The 13,222-nt window shown below is 56.3% G+C and overlaps 1 protein-coding gene across 2 annotated transcripts; it reads left to right on the top strand.

The window, feature by feature from the left end:
- Positions 1 to 9,565: 9,565 nt before the first annotated feature.
- GBX2 (gastrulation brain homeobox 2) lies at positions 9,566 to 12,695 on the top strand (the record flags this gene model as incomplete). 2 transcript variants are annotated; one of them, XM_081095253.1, is made up of 2 exons in its annotated part: positions 9,566 to 10,502; positions 11,510 to 12,695. In XM_081095253.1, 2 exons carry the CDS (start codon positions 9,980 to 9,982, stop codon positions 12,031 to 12,033), a joined length of 1,047 nt encoding a protein of 348 aa, XP_080951379.1. The 2 variants fall into 2 exon arrangements, with proteins under 2 accessions (XP_080951379.1, XP_080951380.1); XM_081095254.1 differs by having other exon boundaries at positions 9,980 to 10,502; positions 11,464 to 11,618.
- Positions 12,696 to 13,222: the final 527 nt, after the last annotated feature.

Below are 13,222 nucleotides of genomic sequence, written 5' to 3'. Positions count from 1 at the left end.
GAGCCGCTCCTCGGCTCGGAGGGGCCGATCTCGAAGGCAACCCGCAGGCGGCGCCCTAGAGCTAACGTCCTGCCTGGAGAGCGGAAGGGAAGGGACGGGGGAGAGGGCGGGTCAGCCCTGGGTCCTTTGCTGCAGCTTGTGTCCGGCCCCCTGGCTTCGTCCGTCCCCCTCCCCCCTTTCCCCTCTCCCCCCTCCCCCCCGCGGTGTTCAAACGTTCGCCCCCGGTGCCTTGTTATGGGATCCCTGGAGACGGAGTTCGGAGTGAAGAGGCCAAAGTGCGCAGTTGCCTCCCCCCTCCCCCAAAGAGGGATGTATTTGAGATTTGTTTGTTTAGCACCTAAACAGATCTTTTATTTAAATAAAATCCTCTAAAGTGACCTAGAAGTTGTTTCCCTGGAAGGCAGTGCCTTCCGCCCTTCTGATGCTCAGCTTGGTCCTGAGAGCGACGGCAGAGGACGCCTCGGGGACGATTTGGACCCGACTCGGGGCCTCTTCCCGGGAGGCGTCGCGCGTTCTGAAAAGCTAGCCCGCGTCCAGATCCGTGGGCGGCCCGCGGTTTGCTCTTAATGCTCGAGAGTCGAGTGAGCTGAGGCTGCCTCAAATTGATGCCCTCCCTCGGAGCGCACCGGCTGGCGCCCCTGGCGGCCCCGCGTCCACCCGGCACCTCCACCTCCAGCACGGCTGGCGTGCTCGCTGTTGAGCTAGCCTCCCCGTGCCTCTGTGCCAGGAGCCCCGCTGGAGTGCTACGTGAGTGACTTCACTTCCTTGCCACAACCATGACATAATATTAATTGCGTTATAGGAACGTCGTCGGGCTGCTAGTGGGAGAGGGCCGGGATTCCCACCCACATGTGGATGGGATAGCAGAGGCCACGGTAAGCTCAGCGGTGCGCCCAGGCCCCTCAAACTCAGATGTCAGAGGGTGTCTTATCCATCCGCTTCCAGGCCCTGTTCAGGGTGAGTCAGAGTCAGGAGACCCTTAGTGGGTCTTAAAGAAAGCCAAGGTGAGTTTTCTATGACTATGTCCGAAATCTGATGGTATTCATGTGCAATCATGGAGGTCTGGTGTTTTTACCTTCGTTTGTGACAAAGGCTTCTCTTGTGGCCTGGACGTTTACAATGAAAAGAAATTGGGAATCTTTTCCTTGTGCAATTGTAGGCATAAAAAAGATAGACGTCTCGGCCCTTGTAATTCCGCGATAAAGGGGAAGTCCGCAGGCGTGTGCTTCTTGGAACCACGGAGTCTCAACAGGCTCTACAGCAGATGCCATTGGCTCTACACGGCCAATAGGGGGCGCTCTGCATCCCTGAGCGCTCTCCACACCCACGTGCTTTTCAGGCTAATACTTTTTCTTTTTAAATTTTCTTTTCTTTTCTTTTCTTTTTTTTTACAGAGAGGAAGGGAGAGGGATAGAGAGTTAGAAACATTGATGAGAGAGAAACATCGATCAGCTGCCTCCTGCACACCCCCTACTGGGGATGTGCCCGCAACCAAGGTACATGCCCTTGACCAGAATCCAACCTGGGATCCTTCAGTTCGCAGGCCAACGCTCTATCCACTGAGCCAAGCCGGTTAGGGCCGGGCTAATACTTTTGAAATAGTAAAGCCTTAAATAAAACTGTTTCCTGCCACTCTCTCATTAATTTATGAAAATATATAATACTTACATGAGTTCTATTTACAGATATGAGATAACCTCATTAGAACAGTAAAATGAAGATGTGCAATGTAAAATCTGGCTTGTACAATAAATTATTTAGGTTATTACATTTTAAAGTATAAATGTCCAAATAAATAACACTGTGCTGAATGAACTAAATTTGAAGGTTTGAGGGGTTAACAGCCGTGGGCAAACTACGGCCCGCGGGCCGGATCCGGCCCGTTTGAAATGAATAAAACTATTGAAAAAAAAGACTGTACCCTTTTATGTAATGATGTTTACTTTGAATTTATATTAGTTCACACAAACACTCCATCCATGCTTTTGTTCCGGCCCTCCGGTCCAGTTTAAGAACCCATTGTGGCCCTCAAGTCAAAAAGTTTGCCCACCCCTGGGTTAGAACGAAATTGCCTTTAAGACATCTCTCATCTCTTTAGTTTTGTGGGGTTTTCTTGTTTTGTTTGCACTGTAAGTGGGTCTGAGAGGAACTTGAGAAGGCGGGATTATAGTAACCACAAGATAAGCTAGAAATGGCACAGCAAGAAATAGATTCTAAAGTACTTATCTGCTGCAAATGAATAAGCAAACGAACGAACAAGGGGAGATGGTTCAAAAGGAAGGGAGGGGGGAATCCCTGAGCTCAGGGGAGGCATCATACTGGTCACAGGTGTCCAAGGCCCTTCACTATGAGCCATCACGATCAACTTCCTTCTGAAGCTCATGTTCATTATTGTCTCAGACTTCAGGGAACAGAAGGGTTGTCCAGGTGGAGGCATGCAGGACTGCTTCTGGCTTTGGTTCATTTCCCAGCAGAGACTAGGAAAGAGAGCTGAGATGCAGGTGCCTGCAGGAGGCAGCCTCACTTGCCCCGTGTAGGGATGACACTGTCTTTGATGACCATCTGCTGTGGCCTGGTCAGAACAGGCATCTGACACCCATGGGAGCCCTTATTATGGTGTCAACAGCAGTGCCCCCCATGGGGAGCACTCACCCCAGCATGCCCCCCCCCTCAGTATATAGGTGGGAAGAAGCTACAGGAGTAACTTCCCCTTTTTCAGGGGTGTTTTAGAGTTGTGAAGAATAAATACTAGATAATATGAACACTAGATAGTATGAACACTCTTTCATTTAAAAAAAAAAAAGAAAGAAAAAGACTCAACACAAACACAGGGGCAACATGCCCCAGGCATAAAGCTTTCATTTCCTACAAACCCCAGAAGTGTGCCCTAGGGAGGTGTGGGGAGAGGGGACAGCATTCTGAAGTTCTCTGGACTGGACTCTTCCCACGGTGCCTCAAATAACTCCTCTCCTCACTCCTTCTCCTTTCTGTGTGGCCTGCACCCACTCTAGCAGGTTGGTCCCTCAGTGAAAATCCTTCGGGATGTGAGTTTGCTCTCTCTCCTTGCCCTTGGTTCCTTCTTTCTCTAAGGTTTGGGGATCTCAGGCTGCACAGATAAGGAGCATATAATTGTTGGCAGCAACATCATGCAACCTCTGTATTTTTCCAGATGACAAATGGAACACATTCAAAGGTTCTTCTGTTTCAAAGGCCTAGGAGGTCACCATTTTCCATCTCTCCTGTGGTCACCACCACGTAGGGGCTGTATATGGAGGGGACCTGAGGCAGTAAGGACAATTGAGACCTAAAAACAAGGCTGTCCCTTCTCAGGCAGGGGCAGAGAGCGGTAAGGACAGTGGTTGTGGAGGATTTAACTGGGGAACCATTTTGGATTGTCCCAGCCTGACAGATGCAGGTGCCTGTCTCCATTTCATTTCTCACGCCTCATTAAAGGACACTGGCTCACCCCCTGGTGGCCCATGACCTACACCAACCCTCAGGTCAGTGAGCAAGGGAGCACCTGGTAGCTGAGGGTTCAAAGAGCCTAAAGGGGGAGGGGGAGGGGGTTAGTCCTGTGGCCAGCCTCTACCCTGGGCCCTTCTCATTGGCTCTGCTTCTCAATGGCTTACAGGCCCCTCAAACAAGAACCAAAGATCTACACTGGGATCTCCCTCCAATGTAGAATGGGCCCACCCCAACGGATTTGGAGACGGTGAGACTGTCCCTCGGGTGTTCCTGCTTACCTTTTTAGAGGGGAGTGGCATCTATTGGTATCTGCGTTTCACTGTTAATAGAATGGCTCTCTCCCTACCCCATCAGCACACACACCCTCCTGGCCTCTCCTTGGAAACGTCTGTCCTGTGAGACAGTCCCTCTGAGCAGCTTTTCTAGGAGTCACAGCTGTCCTTGGCTGGTCAGTTATAAACATACCCCTACCCTTGCGTTCCCCAGGCGAGCTTATTGCCTAGCCAACTTTTTACAGCGACTTTTCCCCGGAAATCCAACCTCCCGCCCCATTTAGCCAGCATCTTTCCCTTCTGCTTGCACCCACACCCTTGCCCCGCCGTGACATCCTTTCGGCTGCCTGGTTTCTTAACCGAGAGCGCTGTGACCGCGGGAGACGCCGGCTCTGCTTGGCAGGTGTGTCTGGAGGAAGGAGAAATGGGTTTTGTCAGGAGCACTTGCAGCTTCATGTTGGGTCCCCGCAGAAGCGGAGCCTCCTGTGAGCGGCTGTCAATCCAAACACCCTCCTGCTCCCTCCCGTGTGGTTTCTGGAGGGTTAAAAGGATGAACTCGCGGTAAGCCCGTCCTCTTTAAAAAGACAACACCCTGCAGGGGGGCGAGCCCTCCAGGGGCCCGCGGATGCGCTCCCTTGGATTTCCGGGAAGGGTCCTATTCGGGCCCAGTCCCTGGCCAGGCTCTTCCCGACACACGGTGTCCTCCCGAGTTGGGAAGTGCGCACGGCTGGGCCCTGGCCGTGGTCGCTGGTCCGATGCGTCCTACTTCATCATCCACTGAACGCGGCTGTAGCCAGTCTGGGACCGGCATCAGGATAAGGCGGGCGAAAACGGGCCGTCCATACAGTGGTCCCCAAGGCCCAGCCGGGGCAGGCGCACCCCTTCACCCCTCCGTGCCCTCTGCCGGCCTCCCAGGCCAGCGTTCGCGCGGCCCCGGGATTAGCATATCTGTGAAGGCCCGCAAACAATGCCTGCTGTGCGGAGAGATGAAAGTCGGGCGCCGAGTGGCCGGGGTGCGTTTGAAGTCCGCGAAAGGTGGGGGCGCGGGAATCCGAGGGGGCAGATGGAGGAGATAGAGCCGCGTGAGAAGCGCCTTGGCCTGCGCCTCCACCTCCAGCACCCCAGGGCCTGGGATTCGAGGACGGGCGCAGCCTCCCGGACTCTGGCCAGTGCCCTCGCTACCCCTCCACGCCTGCACCCCAGGCCTCCGCCCTCAACTGCAGCCTCGGGCCGGCCTCCGCCAGATGCTCCCTCCCCCCCCCCCCCCCCCGAGGCGGGCAGGCGGCTCAGTCCCTGCCGAGGAGCCCCCTTGGCCGGGGCTGGGTGCTGCCGAGTGAGCGCGGGTTCCAGGGCGAAGGCGCCTGGCGATCCAGCCCCCACAGTGGCCACGAACTCCCTTAGGGATGTTCCAAAAGGGGACTAGGACCCCGCTCCACAGTGGAGCTGGCGTGGGGTGCGGGGGAGCCCGGGCTCCGAGCGCTCGCAGCGGGCGCCTGGGTGCGCCGTCGGGGTCCCGGGGGGTGCCGGCGCGGTGCAGGAACCCCCCACCCCGGCCCCCAGGTACCTCGGGGACTCCGCTGGCCGGCCGAGCAACTGCGGCTCCGCCTGCCCCTCCGCGCGGGGGTGGGGAGGGCAGCGCAGGTGTGAAGGGTCACGTTTCCCCGCCCCCATGCCTGCAGAGAACGTTTTCCTACTCCCCCGAGGAAACGCAAGAAAAAAGAAAAAAAAATAAAAGAACCCTCCCCCTCACGCTTCAGGTTGGCGGTTTTGTTTGTGCTACTGTCAGGGTGGGGGACAAAAAGCAAAACTTTCTACATAAGAATGTGGCCGCACACCGTCCCTTCCTCGGGCGCTTTAGAACAAACCGGGTCCCGCCTTCTGCACGGTCAAGGAGCGGAATAATGAAGCAAAGACTTTTATTTTATAAACCACTTGATCTTTGCTTGGGAAACTCCATTAATTGAATGGGTTTGCCTTTTTTGCCAGTCCCCTTTATCATTATTTATGGGCTTTAAATTGTTTAAAGTCCCCTTGACGTTCAATTTACAAGTTTGGGGACTTTTTTTGTTCTGCCTTTTGTCCTGGAGAAAGACATCGTGTTGGAAGTGCTTTGAAAAGTCAAACATGAGAGGTTGGCAATGAAAGCGAAGCGGGCGAGATCCCTTTTAATTCCGTCCTGTTGGTGAATGGCTCTTTTACATAATTGCAGGAGCTATTTCAAAGCCAGCCAAGGGCTGACTTCACTTAGAACCACATGGAGTCTATTTTGGGCTTTCAGATTAAAAAAAAAAAAAAGCTGAATAAAATAGTTTAAAAAATGAGGCTTCAATGCTTTCTGCTACTTGCAAATTGGTGTGTCTGAAGGGGAATTTTACACAAGCACCCCTTTGTGAGTGCGTCCTGGGCTGGGGGGAAGACTGTTCTGGGTTAGCTGGGTGTGAATCCCAATTGCCCTTCCATAAATAAAACCCATCCCAAGCTATTTCCCAGCTATTGCCAGCAGCAAGAGCCGAGGCAATGACCGAATGATCAGGCCACTCAAAGTCCCTATAAATAAAAACAACGCGGTTACCCAAGAAACCAGCCTGTCGCCTGGGGCTGGGCGGCGGGCGGGCGGGCGGGCGAGCACGCGGGCCCCATAGGCCCACGGGTTGCTCCGCACCCACCGAGACCCAAACTCGGGGTTCCCACGCTGCCACCCTCTCCACGCCCACCCGCGACCTCGCCCCTGGCGGTAGCCCGGAAGCGCGCGATTTGCGTTGCTCCCTCCAGCGAGCTCGACTCGGCAGGTCCACGCGGGTCTGTTGCGTGGATGTTCATTTATGAGTGCGGTCAGTACTTTATTCGGCCTGCATACACCTGCAGGCCGCCGCTGACTGGGACAGCCCCCAAGCGTGGAGACAACTTAATTACCATCCCTTTTACTGACGTCTGAGGTTTCAAGTGGCTTAAAACGATCCTGACACCAGCTTGGCACCCGCCAAGGAAAGTGCCCCGGGGCTGGGCCAACTTCAACCCGGAGGAAAGTTCCCTGGAAGAAAGTTCGCTGAAGTTAACCAGAGTTGGAGGACCCAGCTCTCCTGTTGGTGCAGTGCGTCGGTCATTCTTCCTAATCCGAGTGAGGAGAGAGGCCTCTGAAAGCAAAGCTGCAAAGATCTGCTCTGGGTGGTTTTCCCGCGCAGCCGGGGCCAGCTGAGGCGCCCAGGGCTCCGCAGTTCAGGCAGTGGCGAGCAGAGCAGGTAGGAATCCGAAGGCTAGATGAGCCATGTACCTGTCGCTGCTGCCCATATGTCTCTCCGAGGAGCGGAGGAAAAAGGCTAAAGGCTTTGATTATCCGCAGTCCCCATCCTCCAAACGCCGTGCAGGTAGCTGAGGTGCCCGGAATGACTCTTGTTAATCACTGCAAAACACAAGGACCCTTTTATGACGCGAGCAGTCGTTTTCTAAGCAGTTAAGCATTACATGAGAAAATATTACTGCACTGCATTCGAGAAAAAGCACACTAGTAAATAAAATTCATATTGATGAGGATTCTCTGAACTCACTAATAAAAGAAGATTAGTATTATAACCCCTGCAGTCAATACTTTGCACAGCAATTTATGGATGCAAATAATATGCCATCAAATTATTTCAAGTGTAGCTATAATTCAACGGACCTAAATCTCCTTGCTCAACTATAAATGCAGAATTGTCATCAAAAATAATCAAAGGGATTCCTGGCTTTCGGAAGGTAAGTCCGTAGAACAATATTTTCACTGAGAAATAGCAAAGTGCATGAGTAACAGCCTACACCGGGGTGCGGAGTCAGGCAGGGAAGGCTGTAGCCATGTAAATCAAGCCAGGAGTCCAGGGGGTTTCCCTAGTATTGGAAAAACAAGTTTACGAGACCTGGACCTCTGTGACTGTAACTATCTCATAGTGAGAGGGAATATTTATTATGCCATAAAGAAATCAGCCTTTTGCCCTAGGCTTCAGTTTTTTCTCTTTTCCTTTTCTTCTTTTGTAGGAGTGGATAAAGAGGGGTAGAGCTTAGAGACCCCACAGATATCTGCATCCCGGTGGATCCTCACAGGAATCCATTTCCCCCACAGGGTCTGGGCTTCAAGAGAGTGGAGGCAACACAGGCAGCGTCCTAATGAATTCTTTTCAAACCTCCTGCTGCCGGAGCCATCCATTACTGCGGCCTGGAGTGGGGAACCGCGCTCCAGACGTCTTTGTCCGGGTGGTGGTGGTGGTGGTGGTGTGTGTGTGGGGGAGGTGGCGAGGAGGAGGGCGGCTGGCGGCTGGGCCAGGGAGTTTCCTCAGCACCCTCCAGGACCCTTCGGATGGGCAGTGGGTGTCCAGCCGGACTCGTGGATGAGGAGGTGATTTGGGATTAAGACATCCCCCGGGGCCCTTGGGATGAGAGCTCTAGGGAAAGGAAGAGAAAGAAGAGCTTCAAAGAATCGGGTCGATAAATTCATAAAGATCGATTTATCTTTATCTCCCAATTAAATGTGCTTTGTAAGTGATACATAACACACGTCCAACACCCATCACGGGCCAACTCCCCAACCACTAGCTCGTCCGCGTGACCTGATTTTTAATGGCCGGTGTAACAATGCCCTTCGCGCCTCTCCTCCAGAGCCGGTACTTGCACATCTAGACCCGGGAAGTTGGAGCCCAGGCCCCGGAGGCGCGTGGAAGCCCCCGAGCGCGCCGGCGCGCTTTGCATGGTCTGCCCTTGAGAGGAAATGATTCCCTTCTTAAACGGAACACGAAAGCTGAAAGTTTTGGTTTTATCTTGGAGTAAAGGATATAAACATTCCTAGCCCCACCCCCTCCCAGCCAATTCTCTTACTCCCAAATTCTGGGGTTTTACCATGGTCGAGACGAGAGAGAGAGAGACATCTGGAGGGAATCGGCTCCATTCTGCAGGAGGCAAAGAGGAGCCGCGCGCCCTCGAGTCCTCGCGCTGGAAACCGGGCGGCGGCGCCGGGGTGAGCGCTCCCTCCGTTCTCAACGTGCTTAATTAGCGCCTATTTACAAAACGCAGCTTTTATTTGAGCAAACATCATAAAGCTTTCATCAAGATAATCTCACGTTATACAATCGGGAGGCACAGTAACTCCCCCTTCCTCCCCCAGGATGGAGGAGATGAAGGACTCGCTTTATTATCATAATTATCGTGGCTGTTATTTTGGTGCGCACGGGCAAAGTGTGTAAATAGGTGCGATGATTAAGAATGTCATGAAAAATGAGAAGGGATCGCTCAGGGGAGGGCCCAGCGCGGGATGAGGGAACCGGCAGCCTTCCCGCCCCGGCGGTGCAGGAGTCGGGGCGCAAGGAGCAACCCCCAGGGTTCCCCAAGGCGGGCAGAGGCTGTCAGCTGCCGGGCAGCGCCCCAGGGGCAGATCTGAAGCAGCAGGACCATGCCCCCAACTCCAGGAACCTCGCCGGGACCCCTAGAGCAGCAGCAGCACCCAGAGCTAGGGTGAGCCGAGAGCAGGTTTGTTCCAATGCAGCTATAAAAGAAAACGCCCTCGGCTTAGCCGTGGCGGGCCCTAGCCCCGGAAGCTGCCCTTGAAGGCGGCCTTGACCAGGCTGCCGGGCCGCGGGACTCGAGCCTTGGGGGTGCCAACCGCCCCTTTCAAGTTTTCGCTGAGCTACAGGCTCAGGCTCTCGGGCCCGCGCGCTCCGCTGGTGGTGCCTGCAGCCCGCTGGCTGCCAGCCTTGGTGGAAGGGGCGGGGCCCAACCTTCCCACGCCCCTCCTGGCGCAGCCAATGGGCGGCGGCGCTAGGCCCCACGTGACGCGAGCCCGGCTGGGCAGCAGGCAAAATGTGAATGAGAAAGAGGAGCGCGATTTAAAGGTGCTGGCGGCGCCCGCGGAAGACAAGTGCGCCAGCTTCGCGCGGTAGGCAACGGACTGCGGGACCGACAGACGGACCCACCGACGGCTGTGAGCCGGGGCACAGGGTTGCGGTCGCGACGCGCGCGGGCTTCGACGGGCAAGCGGCGGCAGTGGCTCCAGCGAGCCTGCGGGGCCCGGGCGCTCTCTTCGCTCCGGGGCGCACGACCTCACCCCGCTTGCCACCCGTAATCGCTGGGTATGCAGCGGGTCCAGGACTGAGGGGCAGCGGCGTCTGCTCTCCGGATACTGCTCCCGCTGCCCGACTGTGCTGCAGGTGCCCGGCGGGCTTCCTGGCGGCGGCGCGGCGCAGGGACTTTTCGCCTCTCGCTGGTCTCTCCCGAGCGCGTCTATGAGCGCAACGTTCCCGCCGTCGCTGATGATGATGCAGCGCCCGCTGGGGAGTAGTACCGCCTTCAGCATAGACTCGCTGATCGGCAGCCCGCCGCAGCCCAGCCCCGGCCATTTCGTCTACACCGGCTACCCCATGTTCATGCCCTACCGGCCGGTGGTGCTGCCGCCGCCGCCGCCACCGCCGCCCGCGCTACCCCAGGCCGCGCTGCAGCCCGCGCTGCCTCCCGCGCACCCTCACCACCAGATCCCCAGCCTGCCCACCGGCTTCTGCTCCAGCTTGGCGCAGGGCATGGCGCTCACCTCCACGCTCATGGCTACGCTGCCTGGTGGCTTCTCCGCATCTCCCCAGCACCAGGAGGCGGCGGCCGCCCGCAAGTTCGCTCCGCAGCCTCTGCCGGGCAGCGGCAACTTCGATAAGGCAGAGGCGCTGCAGGCCGACGCTGAGGACGGCAAAGGCTTCCTGGCCAAGGAGGGCTCACTGCTCGCCTTCTCTGCGGCCGAGGCGGTTCAGGCGTCTCTTGGTAAGTCGGCGGCGCGCGCGACACGGGCGCGGGGGCGGGAGGAGGCGGGGACGAGCCCGCTCCAGCTTCCCGCCGGGGCCCGAGGGTCGCGGCCGAGCCCCCGCCCTAGCTACCCCCATCCAAGAGCGGGAAGACGCGGCCCAGCGGAGCCGCGGGGACTCGGGGGCGGGGAAGGGAGGCATTTTAGAGCCACGCGACATGCATGGTCTCCGGATTGGGGGGTTGGTGGCATTTAGCTCCCCCGGGCCAGCTGCTGTACCGGGCGGCCTATCCGTCTGGCGCTGAGTTTGACGAAGTCTCGCCCCTGACCGCCCCCCACCCCCCACCCCCCACCCCGCCCTGCGTGAGTCCCGGGTAGGTTTCAGCCTTAAGGGGAGTCGCCTTGGCTCCGAGTCTCAACAGTGCTTGTGCCTAGGGGTGCCCAGACCTATTAAACCTTTTCACCGGGCTTGCTGTTTGCCTTGGACAATCGGATTCCCGGGAGGCTGTGCAGCTGCTTGTGTGTATTGGGGTGTCTGTTGGGGACTCTCCTTGGGCTACCAAACTTCCCTTTGATGAGCATTATGTCTCCCAAAAATGCATAGCGTGGGACCTACGCCTCCCTAAGTGCCCACTGTGGCTTCGACGAAATTGAAGTTCACAAAATTTTCCCTGGGGTGGTGGAGCCCTGAACTTCCCTTCAGCCCCCACCCGGCCCCCACCACGGGGGACAAAGAGGAAGCTCTCTTGGGCTTCACTCTCCCTGTTCCTCGGGCCTTAAGCTGCCAGAGGCCGGGAGGGTGCCCAGGAGGCACTCGGGCCTCGAGTCCCTCGCTTGTGCGGTCTCCTCCTCTCTTCCGAGCGTTCTCACGCCAAGGCGCCCGCCCCCGCAAAGGCCAGGAAATCACAATGTGTTACTGTCATAGAAAGACCATTCGCTCAGGGGGAAATGCCCGAGTGACGGCGGGAAGGGGGAAGGAAGGCCGGTGTGCGAAATGTAATAAAACCCCGTTTGGTTTTGCTTTCAGCCGGGGCTGTCCGAGGGCAAGGGAAAGACGAGTCAAAGGTGGAAGACGACCCGAAGGGCAAGGAGGAGAGCTTCTCGCTGGAGAGCGATCTGGACTACAGCTCGGATGACAATCTGCCTGGCCAGGCGGCTCACAAGGAGGAAGACCCCAGCCACGCGCTGGAGGAGCCCCCGCCCAGCGGCGGCGCCTCGGGCAGCACCACGTCCACGGGCAAGAACCGGCGGCGGCGGACTGCCTTCACCAGCGAGCAGCTGCTGGAGCTGGAGAAGGAATTCCACTGCAAAAAGTACCTGTCGCTGACCGAGCGCTCGCAGATCGCCCACGCCCTCAAACTCAGCGAGGTGCAGGTGAAAATCTGGTTCCAGAACCGCAGGGCTAAGTGGAAACGTGTGAAGGCCGGCAATGCCAACTCCAAGACAGGGGAGCCCTCCCGGAACCCCAAGATCGTGGTCCCCATACCCGTCCACGTCAGCAGGTTCGCGATTAGAAGTCAGCATCAGCAGCTGGAGCAGGCCCGGCCGTGAGGGCCCAGGGAGGCCAGGGCCTGGCCTCTGCAGGAACACCACAGGCCCCTGCTGGAGGGAACCCCGGGTGGGCTGTGCCTCATGGGAAGCACCCCAACTGTGGACACCCCAAGTAAAGTGAGAGTCTATTCATTACACAGGCTTCAAAGACTGCTTTCGAAGGGGCGACAGCTACCGTGGAAGACACACTAAATATTTATTATACTACCCTACTTTGTACATAGATATCTATATAGACTGGATCTCAGCTGCAGTATTTTGAAAGTTATATAGGACCAAACCACCCAGTAATATTCTCCACTCACATTCCAGAAGAAAACAAAACCTCTGCTGTAATCCGCCACCCATAGCAGCCACCACCTGTCCATACTTTTCCAAAGGTAAACATGACATGCGAGAGCACACACTGGGGTTGACACTTTTGTTTCTGTTCTGGCTTTTTTAGTTGACTGAGAAGCAGGCGTTTGGGGGCGTCTGGGAATTTGCTTTGCTTTGGTTTTGCCTGGCGTTCTTTCCGGGGGGTCGCACATCCTACCTGAGCCATGTCTGAAGCACGTCTCCGTTGTGTTTAATTTATTTCAATGTAGCTTATTTTCTTATAAGTTATAACATTTAAACAATCTCAGTCTTGTGGATAATAAAAAGGAAAGAGAGAGAGGGGGAAAACAAAAGACCAATCAATGCCTGGGTCTCCTGAGTGCGTCCAGACTTGACGGTTTGGGGGCACCCACAGCGTGTGGCCGGCAGCGGCCTGGAACCAGTACCGGACAAACGTCCCCTGGCCCATGCTGACTGGCTGCAAGCGAGCCACACGGTGCTTTACCGGGTTTTCAGTTGGAGCAGGCGCTCCAATTGGGCAATAAATTCAAGAAGACCAAATTTTCACCTTAGAAATCTAACACCCCCCTGTTTGCACAGCCTATTCCATTCCTAGGGGGCAGGCGGACTGGCCAGAGGAGGAGGTGGGCGGCCAGAGGAGGGAGAGCTAGTGTTTGGGGGTACTGGGGGCTTTGCACAAACTCCTGATGTTCTAAGTCGATTACATCCAGGGAGGAAACCCGTTTCCTTACAAAGATCCCCGACCCGAAAAGAAGCGGTGTTCGCTCGCCCGACAGGGCTGAGCGCCCGTAAATCAGGCTCGGGCGTCATCCTCCGACAGGAGCAGAAACCCTGCCCGCCACGCCGGTCT

Source organism: Myotis nattereri (assembly GCF_964212035.1).
Source record: "Myotis nattereri genome assembly, chromosome: 7".
Lineage (NCBI taxonomy): Eukaryota > Metazoa > Chordata > Mammalia > Chiroptera > Vespertilionidae > Myotis > Myotis nattereri.
This window is presented reverse-complemented; position numbering and strand designations above follow the sequence as displayed.